The sequence below is a fragment of the Oncorhynchus keta genome, chromosome 19 (assembly GCF_023373465.1).
Source record: "Oncorhynchus keta strain PuntledgeMale-10-30-2019 chromosome 19, Oket_V2, whole genome shotgun sequence".
NCBI lineage: Eukaryota > Metazoa > Chordata > Actinopteri > Salmoniformes > Salmonidae > Oncorhynchus > Oncorhynchus keta.
Window position 1 is genome coordinate 22701212 of NC_068439.1, and position 26397 is coordinate 22727608.

Here is a 26397-nt window from a genome sequence, read left to right on the forward strand (position 1 = left end):
ATCCATGTGGATGTGGCAAGCTAGACCAACACAGACTTGACTGGTCTGGGCCATATCTGAGCAGAATCCGTGTGGATGTGGCAAGCTAGACCAACACAGACATGACTGGTCTGGGCCATATCTGAGCAGAATCCGTGTGGATGTGGCAAGCTAGACCAACACAGACTTGACTGGTCTGGGCCATATCTGAGCAGAATCCATGTGGATGTGGCAAGCTAGACCAACACAGACTTGACTGGTCTGGGCAATATCTGAGCAGAATCCGTGTGGATATGGCAAGCTAGACCAACACAGACTTGACTGGTCTGGGCCATATCTGAGCAGAATCCGTGTGGATGTGGCAAGCTAGACCAACACAGACTTGACTGGTCTGGGCCATATCTGAGCAGAATCCATGTGGATGAGGCAAGCTAGACCAACACAGAGTTGACTGGTCTGGGCCATATCTGAGCAGAATCCATGTGGATGAGGCAAGCTAGACCAACACAGAGTTGACTGGTCTGGGCCATATCTGAGCAGAATCCATGTGGATGAGGCAAGCTAGACCAACACAGACTTGACTGGTCTGGGCCATATCTGAGCAGAATCCGTGTGGATGTGGCAAGCTAGACCAACACAAACTTGACTGGTCTGGGCCATATCTGCGCAGAATACATGTGGATGAGGCAAGCTAGACCAACACAGAGTTGACTGGTCTGGGCCATATCTGAGCAGAATCCATGTGGATGAGGCAAGTTAGACCAACACAGAGTTGACTGGTCTGGGCCATATCTGAGCAGAATCCATGTGGATGAGGCAAGCTAGACCAACACAGAGTTGACTGGTCTGGGCCATATCTGAGCAGAATCCGTGTGGATGTGGCAAGCTAGACCAACACAGACTTGACTGGTCTGGGCCATATCTGAGCGGAATCCATGTGGATGAGGCAAGCTAGACCAACACAGAGTTGACTGGTCTGGGCCATATCTGAGCAGAATCCATGTGGATGAGGCAAGCTAGACCAACACAGACTTGACTGGTCTGGGCCATATCTGAGCAGAATCCGTGTGGATGTGGCAAGCTAGACCAACACAAACTTGACTGGTCTGGGCCATATCTGCGCAGAATCCATGTGGATGTGGCAAGCTAGACCAACACAGACTTGACTGGTCTGGGCCATATCTGATCTTGTGAAAGCTACTGGACATGCACATGGGTTAATCATACATGTCGGAACTAGAAGCATAAGCATTTCGCTACACTCGCACTAACATCTGCTAACCATGTGTATGTGACAAATAAAATTACATTTGATATGATTTGATTTGACATAGACAATATGGGCCTGAACTTGTGAATACCTTTGGACAGGAGCATTAGTTAATCAGTTATAGGCACCATCAGACATACACCTGCAGTAGGAGTGTGCATGTCTGTTTATTTTTTGTGTCATTGCAATGTCACGGCACCAATAGAATCTATGCCCTAATGTCTGAGCCAATAAAAGAATGGAAACTAAGCAAGGCAACAAGATAAGGGTGGCCAGGGCTAAAGGGTATTAATAATTAACATAAAGTGGAGTGACTATGTTATGTAAGGGTAAAACTGTATAAAAGCAGAGTACTGAGACTGGAAAGTTCAGTTGGTCCATGGGCCTGCTCGGCTTTGTTACTTTTGTGATAAAGTCTATTTGAATTCACAAGCTCCGAAGGGGAGTCATTTTAATTTTGGGGGGATCCTCAAGATGGGAGGAAATGAGGGGAGAGAGGAGGAGTGGAGAGGAAGGGAGGAGTGGAGAGAAGAGGAGGAGGGGAAGGTAGGGAGGTTAGAGGTGTTTTTTTTTTAAACCAGAAGAATCAATGTGGTCTATTCATTATTCCCACCAACATCCACACTCCAGTCATACCTGATACTCCTACATCCACACTCTAGGCATACAGTACCTGCTACTACTACATCCACTCTCCAGGCATACATTCTACTCCTACAACCACACTCCAGGCATACCTGCTACTCCTACATCCACACTCCAGTCATACCTGGTACTTCTACATCCACACTCCAGGCATACCTGCTACTCCTACATCCACACTCCACACTCCACCCTATACTCACTCTGGCAGTGAGGCCTTTCGTTCCTCCAACTCCATATGCCATTGGCCGTACACTGGATGTGGGCGGGGCCTAGGCGGTAGTAGCCCGGGTCACAGCTGAAGATAATCTTGGTCCTGTACTCATAGTGGGAGCCATTCACGATCCTCCACCTCCCGTGCTCCAGAGAGAAGGAGCCGATGCTTGGACACACCACCACTGTTACACAGAAACACATACACACGCACACACACAGGCACCCGCACACACAAGAATCGTTAACACATAAATAAAAGCAAAAAACACTTCAGTATTTTAGCAGATTTAAAGTCAGAAGATATTAAGATATTTCAGCTGAAAATCTGTTCTCACACAGCACTATATTATTGAGGTGAAGAGGATGGAATATTAAAAGGTTTTCTTCTCTCTGTAATCTGTTGACCTCCATTTACGCTGCTTTGTGAGGCAGCCAGGCACGTTTAACAGGCATTTTAATGGGCAATAACAAAATACTGACTACTCCATTCATAAATAAGTGAGGGATTGCCTTCGAGGGGGGAACTGATTTTAAGAGGGATGTAATTGCCCTCCTGAGGAGCTGTGAGGTGAAAGCCCCCCCCCCACCCTCACCATGCTCCCCCACTAGCCTCCCACCTGAGCAACGGGGTATCTTGTTGTGGTTGCTCCAGGTGCCATCCGGCTGGCAGACAGCGCTGGTCAGCTCTTTGGAGGACAGGCGGTAGCCGTCATTGCAGAAGTAGGTCACGCGCGTGCCCACCGAGTAGTCCACCGTCAGCACTCCTCCGTTCACCGGCGCCTTGGGCACCCCGCAGGACACCGCTGCCGGGGTGGGGGGGGGGGGACCAGGGGAGAGGAAGAGAGGAGCGTCAGCGCTTATAAAACCAAGGGGGTGAGACGCAGGGTTATCATGTTACGCAATCAAATCAGTCTCACACACAGAGATACACTACATACTCACTACATAATCAGTGTAATACACACACTACACACTCAGATCAGTCTCACACACAGAGATACACTCCAACTCACACATACAGAGCACTCAAATAACACACTCAATCTCACATACACACCTACCAACAGTACACAACAACAAAGAGATAAACACACACCGTTTCAACACACACAAATATCTGCTGATGACAAGACAGACATTAACACTATTCATACCTATTGACCTTTCACACTACTCACTCAAAGACCCACTGACTGTACCACGACAGACAGACAGACAGACAGACAGACAGACAGACAGACAGACAGACAGACAGACAGACAGACAGACAGACAGACAGACAGACAGACAGACAGACAGACAGACAGTATTGTGAGGAACATTGACTCTAACATACAGAAACCATATAATGACAAATAGTCTGATTCATTCTTCACACAGAGGGCTATGAGCATTGACGCATTGAGACAACTTCCACACAATAACACACTGCTCACTCAATTCACACTGACGATGTACTGACAAGGTAGTGCCCACTCAATCTTTAAAAAGCTACCTTATTTCATCTGATTTACAAAAAGATTCTCACAGAATGTAGTCTTTCGCTCAGAGAGAGAGAGAGAGAAAAACACATGCAGTGACCGAGATAAAGAAACCAAAACCAAGATACTGGCGTGAGCAAACATAGAAACCAAGGTAGAACAACTCAAACAATAATTCCACCTCTTCACACAAGTCCCCGTCAAGCAGAGGTGGAATTGTGTGTGTAGGAGTTATTTTAGTTGTTCTACAGTGTTGATTTTTGGGCGGTGACTGCCAGGACCAAATCAAGATTGGCTTTGTAGTGTGAGTGTTAATGTTTATTCTGAAGGAGTGACTCCTGGAATATGTAGGGAGTCATTCTGAAGGAGTGACTCCTGGAAAATGTTGGGAGTCATTCTGAAGGAGTGACTCCTGGAAAATGTAGGGAGTCATTCTGAAGGAGTGACTCCTGGAATATGTAGGGAGTCATTCTGAAGGAGTGACTCCTGGAAAATGTTGGGAGTCATTCTGAAGGAGTGACTCCTGGAAAATGTAGGGAGTCATTCTGAAGGAGTGACTCCTGGAAAATGTTGGGAGTCATTCTGAAGGAGTGACTCCTGGAAAATGTTGGGAGTCATTCTGAAGGAGTGACTCCTGGAAAATGTAGGGAGTCATTCTGAATGAGTGAATCCTGGAAAATGTTGGGAGTCATTCTGAATGTGGGGGGTGTTTACTCCTGCTATGACAATAGGTCTATTGTAGTGGGAAAAGCTGGAGATTTTAAATATCACTATTAAGTTCAAGAGTAAACTGAGCACAAAGAGAGGATTATATATATGCTGTGTGCGTGTGCATGTGCGTGTGCGTGTGTGTGTTCTCAGCTCAGAAAAGTGTGAAACTATTCTGTTTCTCGCTGCTATATTTTCTGGCAAGTCTCAATCCTACAGCCAAAAAACATGAAATCATTTTTAAATCTAAGATTTTAGCATCCTTATATTTCATCTCTGTTTCTTTCTATCCAATCTGTTTGGAATAAGACGTAGGCTGCCTCTCAAATAGTAGCCTATTCCTTGGCCTTTATAGTGCCCTATTCTTAAACCAAGGCAATAGGGCGTTGGTCAAAAGTAGTGCAGTATACAGGGAACATGGTGCTATTTGGAATGCACCCGAAGGTTACCATCTGTCACAATGCATAATATGCACACAATGGATAATTGTCTTACATTGCAAAAATCTTACATACAATAGCAATTACTAAATACAATTGCTATATTTTGATATACAGTAGATCCATTATCAGACATTTGCACTTCTTGTCAGTGTAAAAACATTGTCATTTAGACCACATTGGTGTCCATATGAGGACATATCAAGATTAAAAAAGTCCTGCTGAGATTTTCCTAATATGAACATCGTAACACCCTCATTATCTAATTTCCTGGACCAGTGCTCTTAGATGATGGTGAACAATCACTCCCGGTTGTCTCATTTTAGGGCGAAGTACTCTGACATACTTCTGAAGTTTATGTAGTCATATTATGTGTGTCACTGCACGTTAGTGTCACTCCAGCCTGTGGCGCCTGACAGTAAGGTGGCATGCATCAAATCATATTAAATCACTGAGTGGTGCTTCAGAAAGCTGGATTTTCCTGTTAAAACCCGGCTTGTAACAGGTAAAAAGCTTCTGAAAATAGCTTTTCCAGAATGTGAGTTGAGACTGACGTGAGTAAACTTCAGTTGGTGACGATTTTAAAGACATTGATGGAGAAATGTATTGCTATTTTGGCTCTTTTCATGAGTTAAATATGCTTGACATTTCATTTAGAAAAAGCTAAGTCGGGGTAGATAAATGTTAGTAATTATTATAGAAATTTAAATCCATGTGATACACTCAGTACATACAACAGGATTCCTAGAAAATTGTAATATAGTAACATGTAGAATCTAGGATCAGGTCTCTCCTGTCCATCTAATCTTATTCATTATGATCTTAAAAGGCAAAACTAATCCTAAATCAGCACTCCTAGTCTGAGACGCTTTGTCAATATGGGCCAAGATCTCACCTTGGCAGGCAGGTACGGTGGAGTCCCAGTCAAAGTATCCGTAGGGGTTCCTCCTGCACACGGCCGTACTGTTCCCTATGAGGCGGTAGCCCCGGTCACAGGCCCAGCGGACTAGGCTGTTGAGGTGACCACCCGTCTGGCTACTGATGGACCCCTGCAGAGGCGAGTCTGGGGTGCTGCAGTACAGGGCTGGAGGGGGAGAGAGAGAGAGACAGAGAGAGAGAGGGAGGGAGGGAGGGAGGCAGAGAGAGAGAGAGAGAGAGAGGAGAGAGAGAGAGAGAGAGAGAGAGGGAGGGAGGGAGGCAGAGAGAGAGAGAGGGAGGGAGGGAGGCAGAGAGAGAGAGAGAGAGAGAGAGAGAGAGAGAGAGAGAGAGAGAGAGAGAGAGAGAGAGAGAGAGAGAGAGGAGAGAGAGCGAGAGCGAGAGCGAGAGCGAGAGCGAGAGCGAGAGAGAGAGAGAGAGAGAGAGAGAGAGAGAGAGAGAGAGAGAGAGAGAGAGAGAGAGAGAGAGAGAGGGAGAGAGAGAGGGAGCAGGGGAGGGAGGCAGAAAGAGGGAGACAAACAATAACACGCACAAACACACACAGGTCAAGTCACTAGTACAGTACCCTGGTGGTTATAACCAGAGCTGTATTACTGTAATACCTACAGCTATAAGGCTCTGACTATAACTAGCTTCTAACTTCTACTGTTACTCATGAGTAACAACACATATAATCTTCATATTATTTCAACTAAATGTGGGTGAATGTTTTAACTTGATATATAGCCTACTAGTGAGGCTACATAGGCATTCATTTGTATATGTTTTATATACTGTAATTTCCCCACACATATGCATTATACGTACAGTGTGTACAATATATATACATAACATTACATCAATATCACTCTTTCTGGCATTAACACGTTTAAACACTTCTCATAGTTCAGTTCAATGTAGTTATGTAAAAGCATGCTGTGCAGCTTCTTCCTGCGTTGACACTTGGCCCTGAGCCCTGCACGAACAGGAAGATGGGGACGGGGACTGTGTCACACCAAATCAGTGGGCAGGCGTGAGACACACACACCACACTCAGCATACACGTACATACAGTAATTACAAAGTCAGCACAACACAGGGTTAATTCTAGGTGTGTTGGTGTCCTATGTCCTGGAAGACTAAAAGAGGAGAGTTCCCCCTCGTGAGAAAAAGCCTCCTGACCCCCATTTTACGCTCAATGTTGTTTTTGTTAAAAAAAAACATGTTTTATCTTTCTGCTTTACATACTGTTTTGATCTATCCTGGGTACCAGTCCATTTGTGCCATCATGCCACTCCTGCTTTTGCATGTATAGGATGGCACAAACAGACTGGTATCCAGGCTAGTACTAACCTAGCAACTAGGAAAGAATGGCTAACTTGAAAAACATGAAGAGTTCACCAGCTAACATGTGATATCTCGTCTCCATTTGATCCCCATCTAAATGCACTATAAAGTGCTCTGAATCATTCTGATTTCCTTCAACTGAGCAGTTTGAATAACAAGGCCAAGCATGTACTACCTCAACTTGTCACTTTCATAACTACAGTAGAAGGGCAAAGTCAACCCACATCCGGGAGTGTCAATTCTAGTTCACACAGCAAGTTCTGACTTATAGCCTTATTCATTCAGATCCATATTTAAACTACAGTTAAAAAGCACTGGTCTGATTGTGTGTGAACAATGGTAAGGGGAAGCACATAAAAATAAAGGTGCAGTGAAATGAGTTGTTTTACAGGGCAGCCATAGTAGTACGGCACCCCTGGAGCAAATTAGGGCTACGTACCTTGCTAATGGGCACAGACAGATTTTTCACCTTGTCGGCTCAGGTATTTGGCCCCACACTCTAACTGCTAGGCTACGTGCCTAGTATGTAGTATGGAAATGTAAACATATCGAATGCAGAGCAGAAAGCAACTCTGTCATATTATCTCACTGAGGAAGATTATAGAAGAGGCAAAGAATGCTGACAGAGAGAGGGAGAGAGGAAGAGAGATAAAGAGGGAGAGAGAGAGGGAGAGAGAGGGAGAGGGAGAGAGAGAGGAGAGAGAGAGAGAGAGAGAGAGAGAGAGAGAGAGAGAGAGAGAGAGAGAGAGAGAGAGAGAGAGGGAGAGAGAGAGAGAGAGAGAGTAGAGAGAGAGGGAGAAAGAGAGAGAGAGAGAGGGAGAGAGAGAGAGGTAGAGAAAGAGGGAGAGAAAGAGAGAGAGAGAGAGGGAGAGAGAGAGAGGTAGAGAAAGAGGGAGAGAGGGAGAAAGAGAGAGAGGGAGCGAGAGAGAGAGGAAGAAAGAGAGAGAGGAAAATAGTGAGAGAGAGAGAAAGAGGAAGAGAGGAAGAGAGATAAAGAGGGAGAGAGAGAGGGAGAGAGAGGGAGAGGGAGAGAGAGAGAGAGAGAGAGAGAGAGAGGGAGCGAGAGAGAGAGAGGAAGAAAGAGAGAGAGGAAAATAGTGAGAGAGAGAGAGAAAGAGGAAGAGAGGAAGAGAGACAGAGAGAAAGAGAAAGAGAAAGGAAAAGAGAGAGAGAGAGGAAAAGACAGAGAGCGAGCGAGGGAGATAAAGAAAGAATTGGGCTCTGAGACAGAGAGTTATGGAGAGGATGCAGAATAGAAAGACTGAGATTTTGTCAGGAAGATGAAGAGGAAAAGGGAGAGGAAGAGTGAGGGAGGAAGAGTGAGAGAGAGGAGAGCGAAGAGAGATGCTAAACTCTAGCTTGAGCGTCACAACACTTCAAAGCAGATTTACTACAAATATCTTGCATACTTAAACAAGCGAGGAAGTTATCCCCCAGCAAATCTCCTGACGCACATACTGAGTGCCAAATTACTAGTTCCCTCAGCTGCATGACTCCATGTTATGAGATACCAGCAATCTCTGAGGCAGGGAGTCATTTGCACAATGTCAGTTATTATTTGGAAAAGTATCAGAAATGTAACTGGGTTATACACAGCAGAACAAACACGACGAGGCAGCTCAAGAAAAACATCTTATAATGTGAAAGCAAAAATAAAGAGAGTGTTCGGCCAAACTATTTGTTGATGCATCGCTAACACCAAAAATCAATAACGATTGAGATTTTTTGTCTGTTTCTCTGGAAAAAATAGAGATTGTGTTTCTGTAGAAAATCAGCGACTGGGTATCTTCCTGAAGAGATGAATATACTTAGATAATGGAAGTGGAGATGAAAAGGGATGTTGCTATGGCTACTCAATCACAAAAACCTCCATTAGAATTATTGGTACGGCCTTGCAGCCAAGTCCTTACTCTGGGAATATTTGGACTTCCCTAGCCTTAGTCTTGTTGTTCCTCACAAGCTACGTTCCTAATACTGCAATCTAATCCTTATTATGCAGACTAGCCCAAATACTGCAGTCTAGTCCTAATACTGCAGTGTAGTTCTAATACTGCAGTCTTGTCCTAATACTGCAGTCTTGTCCTAACAGTCTTGTCCTAATACTGCAGTCCTGTCCTAATACTGCAGTCCTGTCCTAATACTGCAGTCTATTTCTAATACTGTAGTCTTGTCATAATACTGCAGTCTTGTCCTAATACTGCAGTCTTGTCCTAATATTGCAGTCCTGTCCTAATACTGCAGTCTATTTCTAATACTGCAGTCTTGTTCTAATACTGCAGTCTAGTCCAAATACTGCAGTCTTGTCCTAATACTGCAGTCTTGTCCTAATACTGCAGTCTTGTCCTAATACTGCAGTCTTGTCCTAATACTGCAGTCCTGTCCTAATACTGCAGTCTATTTCTAATACTGCAGTCTTAGCCTAATACTGCAGTCTTGTCCTAATACTGCAGTCTAGTCCAAATACTGCAGTCTTGTCCAAATACTGCAGTCCTGTCCTAATACTGCAGTCTATTTCTAATACTGCAGTCTTAGCCTAATACTGCCGTATTGTCCTAATACTGCAGTCTTGTCCTAATACTGCAGTCCTGTCCTAATACTGCAGTCCTGTCCTAATACTGCAGTCTATTTCTAATACTGTAGTCTTGTCCTAATACTGCAGTCTTGTCCTAATACTGCTGTCTTGTCCTAATACTGCAGTCTTGCCCTAATCCTGCAGTCTATTTCTAATACTACAGTCTTGTCCTAATACTGCAGTCTTGTCCTAATACTGCAGTCTTGTCCTAATACTGCAGTCCTGTCCTAATACTGCAGTCCTGTCCTAATACTGCAGTCCATTTCTAATACTGCAGTCTTGTCCGAATACAGCAGTCTTGTCCTAATACTGCAGTCCTGTCCTAATACTGCAGTCCTGTCCTAATACTGCAGTCTTAGCCTAATATTGCAGTCTTAGCCTAATACTGCAGTCGTGTCCTAATACTGCAGTCCTGTCCTAATACTGCAGTCCTGTCCTAATACTGCAGTCTATTTCTAATACTGCAGTCTAGTCCTGATACTGCAGTCTAGTCCTGATACTGCAGTCTTAGCCTAATACTGCAGTCTTAGCCTAATACTGCAGTCTTAGCCTAATACTGCAGTCTAGTCCTAATAGTGCATGCTAGCCCTAATTCTGCAGTCTAGTCCCATTACTGCAGTCTATTCCTAATACTGCAGTCTTGTCCTAATACTGCAGTCTTGTCCTAATACTGCAGTCTTGTCCTAATACTGCAGTCCTGTCCTAATACTGCAGTCCTGTCCTAATACTGCAGTCTATTTCTAATACTGCAGTCTTAGCCTAATACTGCAGTCTATTTCTAATACTGCAGTCTTAGCCTAATACTGCAGTCTTGTCCTAATACTGCAGACTAGTCCTAAATCTGCAGTATTGTCCTAATAGTGCATGCTAGCCCTAATTCTGCAGTCTAGTCCCATTACTGCAGTCTATTCCTAATACTGCAGTCTTGTCCTAATACTGCAGTCTTGTCCTAATACTGCAGTCCTGTCCTAATACTGCAGTCCTGTCCTAATACTGCAGTCTATTTCTAATACTGCAGTCTTAGCCTAATACTGCAGTCTTGTCCTAATACTGTAGTCCTGTCCTAATACTGCAGTCTATTTCTAATACTGCAGTCTTAGCCTAATACTGCAGTCTTGTCCTAATACTGCAGTCTTGTCCTAATCCTGCAGTCTAGTACTAATACAACAGTCTAGTCCTAATACTGCAGACTAGTCCTAATACTGCAGACTAGTCCTAAATCTGCAGTTTGGTCCTAATACTGCATGCTAGCCCTAATTCTGCAGTCTCGTCCCATTACTGCAGTCTATTCCTAATATTGCAGTCTATTCCTAATACTGCAGTCTAGTCCTAATACTGCTTTGTGCTGTCTTAGCTTTTCACATGGTGTTATCGCCGTCGGCATCACAGTCTGGGGAGACCATAGGTGTCTTTTGCCTTGGGGGTCTTAGCACAGCGTCTGTTGTCACATTTGGAAAAAGCTGTGTAGCCTGAGCCAAAGCTATGTCTTACTCAGGACTATTAGGGACAGACTGGCTGTCAGCTCTGACCAACACTTGACCTGTTCAGGCCCTGTCTGTCCCTGGCCCGCCTGCCTGCTCAGCAAAGTGTGACCCAGCTCTGTGGTTGTTTAGGGTCCCCAGGCCCTGACTGACATCTCCACTGACATCTGTAGTAGCACCAAGACATGAGGAAGCAGCACTAGGCCCATGGTTTTAGCCAGTCAGAGAATGAGTGCATAGCTTAGAGCAAAATCTATTTACTGTGCTCTGAACCTCAACAATGCGCTAACCTCCATGACAGTGTATGTAAATGCATCAATACTGTAAATAGTTAATTCTTCAATACCTCAAGGAAAGACAGACAAATATTGAGTACAACCACAATATTCCACATGCAAGTTTTTAGTATCTACTATCTACTTTGTAATAATTCTCCCACTCTCACATGCAAGCAAGCACGCACACAAACTCTGCAATCCTCACTCTCAAAAGACATAAACGTGCAAGTGAATAAGAGTGATTTAAATGGATACATACTTTGATACTCACCAACATAGCGGATACGGAAGCCCTTCTTGTTGGTGCCGTGGTCGGAGGACCAGCGCAGTGTGAGTTGGTGGCCGGTGGTAGTGATGTTGAAGGGCGCGGGGACGTCACCGCTGAAGGTGGCCAGAGTCTGACTGTTAGTACTGGGACCTAGAGAGAGAGAGAGAGAAGAGAGAGAGAGAGAGAGAGAGAGAGAGAGAGAGAGAGAGAGAGAGAGAGAGAGAGAGAGAGAGAGAGAGAGAGAGAGAGAGAGAGAGAGAGAGAGAAGAGAGAAAGAGAGAGAAAGAGAGAGAGAGAGAGAATGTCATGAGAGAGAGGATGCTAAACAATAAGGCAGATTTAGTTTATTTGTGTTGAAAATCATACATTTGCAAGGCTAAGAAAGAATTACAGCTTCAGTAACATTGTATTAAAGCTGCAATATGTAACTTGGGCGACCAGACTAAATTCACATAAATGTGCATTATTAATCTGTCATTCTCATTGAAGGCAAGTCTAAGAAGTGGTGCATGCTATTTCTATGCTTCCCATTCTTAAGTTTAGTTTGGTTTAGTTTCTTTTACTTTCGGTTTTGTACACCAGCTTCAAACAGCTGAAAATACAACATGTTTGGTTATTAAAAATATATTTCACATCGCTTTAGATAGTATAATGATTCTCTACACTATACTTGCTTGTTATGTCACATAAACTGAAATTAGGCGAACTATTTAAATTTGAGCATCTTTAATCTTTAGCTGTGAGAAGAGGGGCTGGACATTGTTCATCACAAAGGCCTTTTAGACATTACAGCATTAATCTAAATGTGTTCAGTGGAATTGTGGTTGCTTCACATTCATGTTGTTGCATTCATTCAAAGGGAGGTCATACAAAGTTCTGTAGGACTTGCATTTAATACTGACACTTCCAGCCATTTCATTCCCAAATTCTCCAAACTCAATTCACTAAAGATTACATTTACAAAGCCACAGCAGCCCAAGTAGACAGTTTGAACACAACACAACTCTGAGCAAAAGCAGAACAGGTTAAAAAAAACATCACAGTGTGCAATGCTAGCCTGGTCCCAGATCTGTTTGTGCTGTAATGAGTTGGCAAGACAGCAGAAACAATTATGGGACCAGGCTAGTATAATGCTACAGTAGCTACCATCAAAGACTTCTAGGATGTCGAACTCCCTCTCGGTCTGGAAGGACTCGAAGTACAATGTGATGTTGTAGCCCTTCTCTACATTGATAGTCCAGATACACATCTGCAGGTTTGGGTAGCTTTCAGGGTAGCCTGGACTCAGGATCACTCCAGTAGAGTCAAACCTTACATCGTGGGCCGGGCATTGCACTGGGTGGGCACATAACAGCAGACAAAATGTATGTTAGAGGTGGATTCTGTATCCTTCGAAACATGTCATTTATTCAGTGGTCACCCAAGAGACAGTACTCACTAAACTAAGTAAACACATTCGGCCAAGAAGCAAAACAATAAGAGGAGTGGTTACATTATGCCGAGAAAATAACCACCCCTTACTTTATGGGTTCTCCTTATTTATTACACAGACCATATACACTGCTCAAAAAAATAAAGGGAACACTAAAATAACACATCCTAGATCTGAATTAATGAAATATTCTTATTAAATACTTTTTTCTTTACGTAGTTGAATGTGCTGACAACAAAATCACGCAAAAATGATCAATGGAAATCAAATATATCAACCCATGGAGGTCTGGATTTGGAGTCACACTCAAAATTAAAGTGAAAAACCACACTACAGGCTGATCCAACTTTGATGTAATGTCCTTAAAACAAGTCAAAATGAGGCTCAGTAGTGTGTGTGGTCTCCACGTGCCTGTATGACCTCCCTACAACGCCTGGGCATGCTCCTGATGAGGTGGCGGATGGTCTCCTGAGGGATCTCCTCCCAGACCTGGACTAAAGCATCCGCCAACTCCTCCCCGCACTCGCCCTGAGGTGCGTGTCACCAGCCCGGTACCACCAGTGCCGGCACCACGCACCAGGCCTACAGTGCGCCTCGGCAGTCCAGTACGCCCTGTTCCTGCTCCTCGCACTCGCCCTGAGGTGCGTGTCACCAGCCCGGGACCACCAATGCCGGCACCACGCACCTGGCATCTAGTGCGCCTCCAGGGTCCAGTACGCCCTGTTCCTCCTCCCCGCACTCGCCCTGAGGTGCGTGTAATCAGCCCGGTACCACCAATGCCGGCACCACGCACCAGGCCTACAGTGCGCCTCGGCAGTCCAGAGTGTCCGGCGTTAGTACCCAGTTCAGAGCGTCCGGCGACAGTACCCAGTCCGGAGCGTCCTGTGACAGTACCCAGTCCGGATCGTCCAGCGACAGTACCCAGTCCGGACCTTTGTCCTATTTAGGTTGCCATCTACCATTTTGGTTTTGTGGGTTATTGTCTATGTGTAGTTGCATGTCACCATTTGTTGTATTAGCTTCACGGTCGTTTATTATTTTGTTTAATGTTCTTTCTTTATTAAAAGAGGAATGTATTCACATTATGCTGCGCCTTGGTCTCCTCGTTATGACAAACGTGACACCAGCCTTTGCCTTGATGACAGCTTTGCACACTCTAGGCATTCTCTCAACCAGCTTCATGAGGTAGTCACCTGGAATGCATTTCAACTAACAGGTGCCTTGTTAAAAGTCAATTTTTTTGAATTTCTTTCCTTCTTAATGCTTTTGAGGCAATCAGTTGTGTTGTGACAAGGTAGGGGTGGTATACAGAAAATTGCCCTATTTGGTAAAATACCAAGTCCATATTATGTCAAGAACAGCTCAAATAAGCAAAGAGAAACGACAGTCCATCATTACTTTAAGACATGAAGGTCAGTCAATGCAGAATATTTCAAGAACGTTGAAAGTTTCTTCAAGTGCAGTTGCAAAAACCATTAAGCGCTATGATGAAACTGGCTTTCATGAGGACTGCCACAGGAAAGAAAGACCCAGAGTTACCTCTGCTGCAGAGGATACGTTCATTAGAGTTAACTGCACCTCAGATTGCAACACAAATAAATGCTTCACAGAGTTCAAGTAAAAGACACATCTCAACATCAACTGTTCAGAGGAGACTGTGTGAATAAGGCCTGAATTACTGCAAAGAAACCACTACTAAAGGACACCAACAAAAAGAAAATACTTCTTTGGGTCAAGAAACACGAGCAATGGAAATCATTTTTATTTAACCTTTATTTAACTAGGCAAGTCAGTTAAGATGACATTCTTATATGCAATGATGGCCTACGGGGAACAGTGGCTTAACTGCCTTGTTCAGGGGCAGAACGACAGATTTTTTACCTTGTCAGCTCAGGATTTGATCCAGCAACCTTTTGGTTACTGGCCACCGCTCAAACCACTAGGATACCTGCCGCCCTAGAGATCTGTCCTTTGGTTTGATGAGTCAAAATGAGAGATTTTGGTTCCAACCGCCGTGTCTTTGTGAGGTGCAGAGTAGGTGAACGGATGATCTCTGCATGTGTGGTTCCCACCGTGAAGCATGGAGGAGGAGGTGTGATGGTGTGGGTTGCTTTGCTGGTGACACTGTCAGTGATTTATTTAGAACTCAAGGCACACTTGTAGCATGTAGCTTGGCTACAACAGCATTCTGCAGCGATACGCCATCCCATCTGGTTTGCACTTAGTGGGACTATCATTTGTTTTTCAACAGGACAATGACCCAACACACCTCCAGGCTGTGTAAGGTCTATTTGACCAAGAAGGAGAGTGATGGAGTGCTGCATCAGATGACCTGGCCTCCACAATCATCCGGACTCAGTGAATGAAAAGCAGCCAACAAGTGCTCAGCATATGTGGGAATTGTTGGAGAAGCATTCCAGGTGAAGCTGGTTAAGAGAATACAAAGAGTGTGCAAAGCTGTCATCAAGGCAAAGGGTGGCTACTTTGAATAACCTAAAATCTAAAATATATTTTGATTTGTTTAACACTTTTTTGGTTACTACATGATTCCATATGTGTTATTTCACAGTTTTGATGTCTTTCATATTATTCTACAATGTAGAAAATAGTACTAATAAAGAAAAACTCTTCCATGAGTAGGTGTGTCCAGACTTTTGACTGGTACTGTAAATTAATTTCAAAGTTATGTGAAAACTTTCAGCTCTACTTCATTCTATTTTTAACACACGCCTGGGAGTTGGTTTTGATCGAGTTCCAGTTCCGGTTGCAAAATACTGTGACTGCCTTCCAAATGGTACCCTATTCCCTACATAGTGCACTATTTTTGACAAGAGCCCTAGTCTAAAGTAATGTACTATGTAGGCAATAGAGTGCCATTTGGGACGCAAGCTGTGAATGATGCCATGATGCATCGAGTTTCCAGGTTTAACATATTTTTCAGGTAGATTATCAGGACAAATCCTGACAAAGTGAGTCCCACCAATGGGATCGAGGAGAGAAATATGGCACCATGAAAGATTAATGACAACAGCTGTTTAGGCCACTAAACACAGCGAAAGGGACGACACAGAAACAGAACTGGAAGAGAAGACAGAAAACACGAGGGGCTGTGACAGAGCTGGGCAAAACAAATCACAGCAGCACAACATCAAATGACTAAACCCTTTTAATTACAGCTGCCACACACACACACACACACACGCAAGAGTGCACACACACATGCACAAACACACACTCGCAGGCTTACACTTGTGCACACTTATGCGCATGAAGGAACGCAAACACGCATGCACGCGCTCACACACACACACACCTTGACATGTGGGAGGAAGCCCGTCCATCTGAAGTCTCTCCCCCAGCCTGCATGTCAGGATCTCACTCCCCACCAGCGTGAAGCCAGGATGGCAGCGGTACCGGAGGATGTCGCCTGTGAGGAAGAGTTAAGGAGGAGGAGGAAGAGGAGAGATACCAAAAGAGAGGCAATGTTGAGAGGAGAGAGAGAGAGAGAGAGAGAGAGAGAGAGAGAGAGAAGGGTTGAATGGAGCACAAAGTGAAAAAGACAAGTTAGCTTGTGTCTGAAAGAGAGAGAGAGAGACAAAGAAAGAGAGAGTGTGTAGCCTACTGTACAATCTTCAGAAAAATAACCTATAGGAGAACCCTTTTTGGTTTCAGGTAGAACCCATTTGGTTCAATGTAGAACTCTTTTGAACTAGTTACACACGTAATTAGAACAGTAAAAAGTTATATTTTGTCATACCTGTGGTATAACAGCTTTCAGACAATCAGCATTCAGGGGGCGAACCACCCAGTATATGATGCAAAATAAACCATGGTCCCTGAAGTATGAGTATTGCAGTAATACTAGTGTTAGTGCAACCAAGAATAAATGGTGTTGAAAATCCAAAGTTATGCTCTTCATCATCTTCATCACCATCATCTACTGTAACATTCTAGTCTTTTAGAAGCCATCTGATATCTTTAAAAAGCAGCAGAGGGCCATGTCACAGATGATGATGGATGATAGTGGTTTTAGTATTCTGTACAGGGCTACTACAGTACACACAACCACTCGCACAGACACAAACACACATACGCACAGTCTTTGGGCCTTGTTACCGGGCAAGGTGAATCCATCTCAGCCACTGTGATCGCCACTTTCATACCCACCAATCACAGATCTAGTTGCTAACTCACCATTAATACCACGGCAAAGCAGAAATAACCCTGTGTGTCATGCAGTGTGTGTGTGTGCGCATGCGTGAATGCATGTGTGTGTCCTAGCTAGGTGTCTGTGAGTCTGAGTGTGTGTGTCTGTGTGTGTGTGTGTGTGCGTGTGTGTGCGTGTGTGAGTCCATCCATGGTATTAGTGGGGGTCACACATACAGGAGGAGGCCAGCCCTCTCTTCTCTAAGCCATGATCGATACTCTCTGCGAACATTGTACATCAGCGTGTTTACTGTAGCAGAGGTGAGACTGACATGGGGGATGTTGTGAAACACAGGGACATGGTACTGGTGTAAAGGGTTTCAGTTTCCTAGTTTCAGCGGCTGAAGTAAGGCCAGGACCTATACTCACAAAGCATCTCAGAAATAGGAGTGGCTGATCCCCGTCCATATAATCTTCATTCATTATGAGCTAAAAAAGCTCAACTGATCCTCGATTAGGGGCTGCATTCAATCTGCATCGCTGAAGTTCAACGTAACAACGTGATTGAAATATAAAGGCAATGTTTCTGCGTTAGCGGAGACTGCCTCTACATTAAACGCTGCATACGTCAGCTAAATCTTTAAATAAAAATGTTGATCACACTCTTCAGCATTACAGATTGAATCGAACCCGAGCACCCTGAGTCACTTTATGAATACATGCCCAGTGTAACGGCGTTCGTCTGTTGAAGGAGAGTCGGACCAAAATGCAGCGTGGTGGTTACTCATGTTCTTTAATGAAGAATAGTGATACATGAGATAACTATAATATAAAAAAATATAAAAAAACGAAACGCAAAACCTATGACAGCCTATCTGGTGAAACTACACAGAGACAGGAACAATCACCCACAAAATACACAGTGAAACCCCGGCTACCTAAATATGCTTCCCAATCAGAGACAACGAGAATCACCTGACTCTGATTGAGAACCGCCTCAGGCAGCCAAACATATGCTACACCCCTACTCAGCCACAATCCCAATGCCTACAAAACCCCAATATGAAACACAACAAAATAAACCCATGTCACACCCTGGCCTGACCAAATATATAACGAAAACACAAAATACTATGACCAAGGCGTGAAACCCAGGAGTATTCTTGACCATGTGATCTGACCAGGAAAAACTACAGGTCACAGTTATAACCAACAACACCAGAGTTTTTCCTGATTAGGTCAGGTGGTTAGAAAAACCTCCTCGTCCTAAGTATGGGGCGGCAGGGTAGCAAGTTCAAACCCCCGAGCTGACAAGGTACAAATCGGTCGTTCTGCAGTTAACCCACTGTTCCTAGGCCGTCATTGAAAATAAACATTTGTTCTTAACTGACTTGCCTAGTTAAATAAAGGTAAAAATTAAATTAAATAAAATAAAAAATGAAGAGTGGTGTGGAGGCCCAATCTCTCCCAAACGATCCATTAGAAAAATTGAGAATATTCTGGGTTTGAACTAAAGGTGGACGCCTTACCTATTTCAAGCTCTCCGTCCTCCATGAGTATATCAGCGTTAGCGGCCTCAGGGGGCGCCTGGCAGATCCTCAGCTGGTACGCTAGAATAGGAAGAAGGAGGAAGAAGCAGGAAGAAGGAGGAGGAAGATGGAAGAAGGAGGAGGAAGAAGGAAGAAGAAAGAGGAAGAAAGAGGAAGAAGAAGCAGGAGGAAGAAGGAAGAAGAAAAAGAGGAAGAAGAAGCAGGAAGAAGGAGGTAGAAGAAGGAAGGAGGAAGAAGGACGAAGGGTGAAGGAGGAAGAAGAATAAGAAGGGGTGAAGGAGGAAGAAGAGTAAGAAGGGGTAATGAGGAAGAAGAATAAGAAGGAGTAATAAGGGAGAAGAAGACAGAAGAAGGAGGAAGGAGGAAGGAAGAAGGAGAAGAAGGGAGAAGAAGGAAGAAGAAAGACGGAAGAAGGAGGAAGAAGAAGAAGGAAGAAGGAGGAAGGAGGAAGAAAGAGATGAAATAAGTGTAAAGAACATTTCAACAGTAATGCAAAAGTAGTAATGCTCTTTTTTTTTGTTAAGCATTTACTGCACTGGCACTGTTTTGTATTCTATCTAACATGGAATTAAATTAAGAATATTTTGATCTCTTGGTTAGTCCTGTTGATGGTTTGAACGTGAGTTTCTGCTAAACTCAACAGTAATGCAAAGCCAATCACCCCACCTGTGCCACCACTACTGCCGACCCACTTGCAAAATCACAGATCTCCATTGATTTCCCATGTCTGGACAAAAGAGCATCAGCATTGGGGAGGAGGAAAAACGGACATTTGAAAGGTTAAGCTTAAATGGAAAAAAAATATCAGATTCCACACCTCCTCCACCTGGCTGCATAACAGTTAATTCAGCAGCAAAGTGATCACAACGGTGTTTTTAAGGGCATCAGATAAGCCCAGTGTACCTTTTGGGAATCAATAGAGCGGTCAAACTGGGCTGTGCTGGGACCGACGCACTGCTAACGATCTGAGGAAAGAGAACGCAGCTAGCTGGCGCTAATGACACGATGAAATAAGGTGATACAGGTCGGAGCTGTGCCCAGGGAGAGATATTGCACTGTACACACACAAGCACACGCAAATGCACGGACGGAGAGACATACAGACACAGACACACATAGACACTCTCAAACACACACACACACACACACACACACACACACACACACACACACACACACACACACACACACACACACACACACACACACACACACACACACACACACACACACACACACACACACACACACACACACACACACACACACACACACACACAATCTGAGGAATCACTGCTAATGACAGGAATAATAATAATAAGGTACCGGGAAGTATTACCATATTACCACTGAATCTTACAGCCAACATCTTTCAGGACTACATAGCCAGACTACACCCATTACTCAGCTACCTGGCAGTGTCATGGCAACACAAAATAGGAGGGAACATCAAAAACAGTCATTGATCATTCATTCAACTATTGAGTAATATTTGAAGGTAATCTATCATGCACCAAATACATTGAAAGTGTAGCATGCTGCTAAAAATACAATAGGTATGCTAATACTATAAAGTACTGGAGCTAGTTAGAGCAGTACTCAACTGGTCTGCGCTTCAAATAGCACCCTAGTCCCCATAGGGCACTGGTCAAAAGTAGCACACTACCATATCTAGGGAATCACTGTATAGGAATCACTGTCTGACTCTCTCCCTCTCTCTTCCAGTATATATAGACAGGCTGAAGCACCATCAACATTTGTTAATTGTACAAACCGTTTCACCGTCTTAATTGGTGCATTAATTATCAGGAATAACACAGTGGTCTATTTGTACCAATCCCCATCCCTGGCACAACCAGGCACCGATGTCTCAAAAACGCAAACCCCACCCACCTGGTTCTCTAGGCAGGCTAAAGCAAAAACTCAACATATGTGAAATATTTCAAATATTATTTGAACCCAGGTCTGATACACAGTACTTATTTTTCTCCCAGGCATGAACAGGGATGTATTCACTGGGAAACAAACAGAAGCCAACGGAACGAAACGGGGAGGGACCTACCTTTATTTGTACAATAAGAAACTCTTGATATGGTTTGCTGCTGTGTGTACTAATGAATACACCCCAGCTAACAGAGTAGACAGAGGAGAGGAGGGAGGAAGCTAGCTTTCTCTAACAGGAGCTTTGGCTCCAGACGATGCTGGTCGCTAGAATAAAACGAATTGAGTAGCGAGAGCCACTTACCATGTGGCTCCTGTTCAATGTGCTAGCTGATTAATAAGATTCCTTTGGAGGCTCTGCAGGGAGAGGAAGGAGAGAGAGCACAGAGGGAACAGGGGCTCTGATCAGGGGCACTGCGTAGGCCTGCTCGCCTCCCTACCACTGGGATGAGCCCAGGGGGCCCCCAAGCATGTGTATGTGTGTGTGGGTGATGCAAGCTGTTCCACTGGTGGTGAGAGGGTCTGTGTGTTAAATGTGTGTGTGTGTGTGTGTGTGTGTGTGTGTGTGTGTGTGTGTGTGTGTGTGTGTGTGTGTGTGTGTGTGTGTGTGTGTGTGTGTGTGTGTGTGTGTGTGTGTGTGTGTGTGTGTGTGTGTGTGTGTGTGTGTGTGTGTGTGTGTGTGTGACTGTGAAGTTGGAGAATATGTGTGCGTGTGTTTGTGTGTATTGGCAATTGAAGCGAAAGCTATGAAGAGTCAATGACACTGACAGCTATTTTCTATGTCCCCATGAGAGACTGATGCACTCTTAGAAAAAAGGGTTACAAAAAGGTTATTTGGCTGTTCCCATAGGATAACCCTTTTGGGTTCCATGTAGATCTCTCTGTAGAAATGGTTCTACCTGCAACCAAAAAGGGTTCTACAAAGGGTTCTTCTTTGGGGACAGTCGAAGAACCCTTTAAGGTTCTAGATAGCACATTTTTTCCAAGAGTGTAGTTCTCACAAAAGAGCTCAATAAAAAGGAGGTAAACATTACTTAGCTTCTTCTATGTATTTCCCCAGTGGGATTTAACGGGGCGGCAGGGTAGCCTAGTGGTTAGAGCGATGGACTAGTAACTGGAAGGTTGCAAGTTCAAATCCCCGAGTTGACAAGGTACAAATCTGCTGTTCTGCCCCTGAACAGGCAGTTAACCCACTGTTCCTAGGCTGTCATTGAAAATAAGAATTTGTTCTTAACTGACTTGCCTAGTAAAATAATGGTAAAAAAAAAAGAAAATCTACACTAACTTGGTTTCCATCCAATTGGCAACAGATTTTCATGCAAATATTCTAGAACCTGATGAACCTGATGATTATGGATAAGTGAAGGAACATTTGTATTTGATTTTCTTTTATACAGTTTGATTTTACTCTCCTAAAAACTGCATGGAAACGTGGTTACTGTGAACGATGAAGATAATCACCAGTCAAAACTAGTGGGCTCTGGGAATTGAGTCATCAAATCATGATGTCTGCATAATGTCCTGAATAACTATGCAATTTTTCAACTTAAACCCTCTCTTAACAGAATTGGAAAAAGTGACAGTTTTGCATTTTGCTTGTTGAAGATTATTCAGAGAGATAATCATATTCCATCTATTTACCCCCGGCCAATCTTTGATGTGACCGAAATGAAAACACTTTTTTTTGTAAGTCTGGACTGCAAACTACATGAATAAACCGGCTATAGACTATAATCTGATTACTTGACAGTTGAGGACAGTTGAGGACATTCTAATATAGTAAATTAATATATTTTACTAATACTAAACGTTATATAAATCTTGGTTAATTCACAGCAAAGCAGAGTGTTCACTAAGGGGAAATAAAACTGTCTCTCTAACTCGGAGGCTCTTTTAAAATAAATCAAAGCTAAACTCATTACAGAGGCAGAGTAATTCCCATGCCAAATCCATGTAAATATAGAGAAACATTGCTGCGCATTCTCTCTAGTCGAGTACATTCAGAGAAGAGCAACAGACCAGATATGTGGTTAGGGATTGCTTTATTAGACTATAGGGATCGAAGTACAGATGAATAACAATGATAATAATAGTATTCATCAAATAGTTCTCCGTTACCTTTGAACATCTGACCGACAAATTAAACATTGTTTAATAACTGTAATCAACCAACAGCCAACTGTTGATCCATACTGTATCAAACTGCAGTTTACCCATAATCCATTTGGACAGAGCTGAAACTAAAGTGACAGCTAAGCACCTCAACTGTTATAGTAAAGTGATTGGAGTACCTTTTAAGCCACCCCACCGTCCGCAATCGAGGCAGACTGGTTAACAGGAAGAGACGCTTGATACAGGCCACGATCGATAAGCACTTGTTGTTAAGTCATAAATGCTGCCTGTAGCAGAACAACATGGGCTTTGCTATTGGGCTGATAAATCTGTTTATTCCAGTAGCACCGTGTCAACAATCAGTGTAAGAGCAGCCTTGTGTGTAATCGGTCATTCCACAGAGAGAGGCTACTGTAAACTAGTACCGGCTTTATGACTGGAATGACTGATTTACACTATAAGGCTGACCTGAACCGGACTGAGCTGGCTGAGGTATTTTTTATTCTTATAGAGAAGGGATTTACACTATAATGCCAATCAGACATACAGTGCTGGCTTGGATAGTTTCTTTTCACATTCTCCTTCCCAGCCCTGTTTCAGCAACTATAATGGATGTGTAACCAAGCTTGCCCAGTACAGCTCAGCTCAGCTTATTATTATTATTATTACTATTATTGGCTTGGTTTGTCTCAGCAGTGTGTATACAATACAGTATGTGACTGGATGGCTGTTTAGAAAAACTAGATTTGGTCGAGTACTCATTGCTCAGAGTGCAGCCTGTAGTCAATAATCGATGTGTATAGAGCCACAAACCTTCACTGATTTATCACTGTCAGATGGGAGAGAGGCATCGAAGTGCAATAAGTCAGGATTTAATTGACTATGAAAATGAGCTGAGCCAATAATGAGTACTGGCTGCCATGCATGTCACAGGCCCAAGGCAGTCAGGGTGCATGAGGAGGAGGATAAGGAGGAGGAAGCAGAAGAAGAGGAAGAGGAAGAGGAGGAAGAGGAGGAGGAGGATGAGAAGGTATCGGAAGAGGAAGGGGAGGAGGAGGAGGAATAGGAGGATGAGGAAGATGAGGAGGGGGAGGAAGAGGAGGAAGAGGAGGACTAGGAGCTTTACTCTGCTGCCTTTCAGGCCATTGATCTTTCTCTACCTCACTCCCTCACTCTCTTCCTTCCATTCGATCTCCATCTTTGTCTCTGTATTGTCCTTTATGTTTCTCTCCCATGCCCATCTCTCAGATGAAGTGCTCACCATGGTAACTGAGCACGAAGAATCCACTGCCGCTGAAGTCGCTGTGGAACTTAATGAGGATCTGGTTGGAGGTGCTGTAGACCGACTCCAGCGCTGTGTTCCCACTGAACTGACCGATCTGGGGGGAGCTCTGGTCCGGACCATCCCTGTGACAGAGACGGAGACACACACACACACGCACGCACGCGCACACACGCGCACACACACACACACACACACACACACACACACACACACACACACACACACACACACACACACACACACACACACACACACACACACACACACACACACACACACACACACACACACACACACACAGACAGAGAGACAAACACACACACACTGATCAAATCCCTCTCCTAGGGCAAGTGGCAATGTCAATAGAAAATGAAAACAACAAATTGACAACAAATAGACCAACACAAACATAGCTTTGAAAGGAGCACATTGGAAATCTCTGCACATTTTCCCACGTCAATGTGGAGTGTAGCCCATTCAATCATTGACATCAGGCATCAACGTTCAACAGGTACATCTGTAGCGACAAACTGTATAGCTGTAATTACAAACTGTATAGCTGTAATTACAAACTGTATAGCTGTACTGTATAGCTGTAATTACAAACTGTATAGCTGTAATTACAAACTGTATAGCTGTACTGTATAGCTGTAATTACAAACTGTATAGCTGTAATTACAAACTGTATAGCTGTAATTACAAACTGTATAGCTGTACTGTATAGCTGTAATTACAAACTGTATAGCTGTAATTACAAACTGTATAGCTGTAATTACAAACTGTATAGCTGTAATTACAAACTGTATAGCTGTAAAGTATAGCTGTAATTACAAACTGTATAGCTGTACTGTATAGCTGTAATTACAAACTGTATAGCTGTACTGTATAGCTGTAATTACAAACTGTATAGCTAAACTGTATAGCTGTAATTAAAAACTGTATAGCTGTAATTACAAACTGTATATCTGTAATTACAAACTGTATACTGTAGCTACAAACTGTATAGCTGTAATTACAAACTGTTTAGCTGTAACTACAAACTGTTTAGCTGTAACTACAAACTGTATAGCTGTAATTACAAACTGTATAGCTGTAATTACAAACTGTATAGCTGTAATTACAAACTGTACAGCTGTAATTACAAACTGTACAGCTGTAATTACAAACTGTATAGCTGTAATTACAAATTGTATTGCTGTAATTACAAACTATTTAGCTGTAGCTACAAACTGTATAGCTGTAACTACAAACGGTATAGCTATAACTACAAGCTGTATAGCCGTAATTAAAAATTGTATAGCTATTACTACAAACTGTATAGCTGTAACTACAAACGGTACAGCTGTAATTACAAACTGTATAGCTGTAATTACAAACTGTATAGCTGTAATTACAAACTGTACAGCTGTAATTACAAACTGTATAGCTGTAGCTACAAACTGTAAAGCTGTAGCTACAAACTGTATAGCTGTAATTACAAACTGTATAGCTGTAACTACAAACGGTATAGCTGTAACTACAAACGGTATAGCTGTAATTACAAACTGTATAGCTGTAACTACACATGGTATAGCTATAATTACAAGCTGTATAGCTGTAATTAAAAATGGTATAGCTATTACTACAAACTGTATATCTGTAACTACAAACGGTATAGCTATAATTACAAACTGTATAGCTGTAATTACAAACTATATAGCTGTAATTACAAACTATTTAGCTGTAGCTACAAACTGTATAGCTGTAATTACAAACTGTATACTGTAGCTACAAACTGTACAGCTGTAATTACAAACTGTATAGCTGTAATTACAAACTGTACAGCTGTAATTACAAACTGTACAGCTGTAACTACAAACGGTATAGCTTTAACTACAAGCTGCATAGCTGTAACTACAAACGGTATAGCTATAATTACAAACTGTATTGCTGTAATTACAAACTGTATAGCTGTAATTACAAACTGTTTAGCTGTAGCTACAAACTGTATATCTGTAATTACAAACGGTATAGCTGTAACTACAAACTGTATATCTGTAATTACAAACTTTATAGCTGTAGCTACAAACGGTATAGCTATAATTACAAACTGTATTGCTGTAATTACAAACTGTATAGCTGTAATTACAAACTGTTTAGCTGTAGCTACAAACTGTATATCTGTAATTACAAACTGTATACTGTAGTTACAAACTGTATAGCTGTAATTACGAACTGTTTAGCTGTAACTACAAACTGTTTAGCTGTAACTACAAACTGTATAGTTATAACTACAAACGGTATAGCTGTAACTACAAACTTTATAGCTGTAACTACAAACGGTATAGCTATAAT

At 43.1% G+C, this 26397-nt stretch overlaps 1 protein-coding gene across 3 annotated transcripts in view; it reads right to left on the reverse strand.

The window, feature by feature from the left end:
* The window catches only part of LOC118397653 (CUB and sushi domain-containing protein 3-like), a 660396-nt gene that overhangs the window by 84243 nt on the left and 549756 nt on the right, over positions 1 to 26397 (reverse strand). For 2 of the 3 annotated variants that reach the window (XM_052470057.1, XM_052470056.1), the window contains 8 exons: positions 24040 to 24185; positions 18705 to 18785; positions 16343 to 16456; positions 12744 to 12932; positions 11601 to 11747; positions 5632 to 5820; positions 2725 to 2910; positions 2095 to 2289 (listed from right to left, as the gene is read on the reverse strand). In XM_052470057.1, coding sequence (XP_052326017.1) covers positions 2095 to 2289; positions 2725 to 2910; positions 5632 to 5820; positions 11601 to 11747; positions 12744 to 12932; positions 16343 to 16456; positions 18705 to 18785; positions 24040 to 24185 — 1247 coding nt within the window. Of the gene's footprint in view, positions 1 to 2094; positions 2290 to 2724; positions 2911 to 5631; positions 5821 to 11588; positions 11748 to 12743; positions 12933 to 16342; positions 16457 to 18704; positions 18786 to 24039; positions 24186 to 26397 lie in introns of all 3 variants that reach the window. The other variant, XM_052470055.1, reaches the window with a different exon arrangement.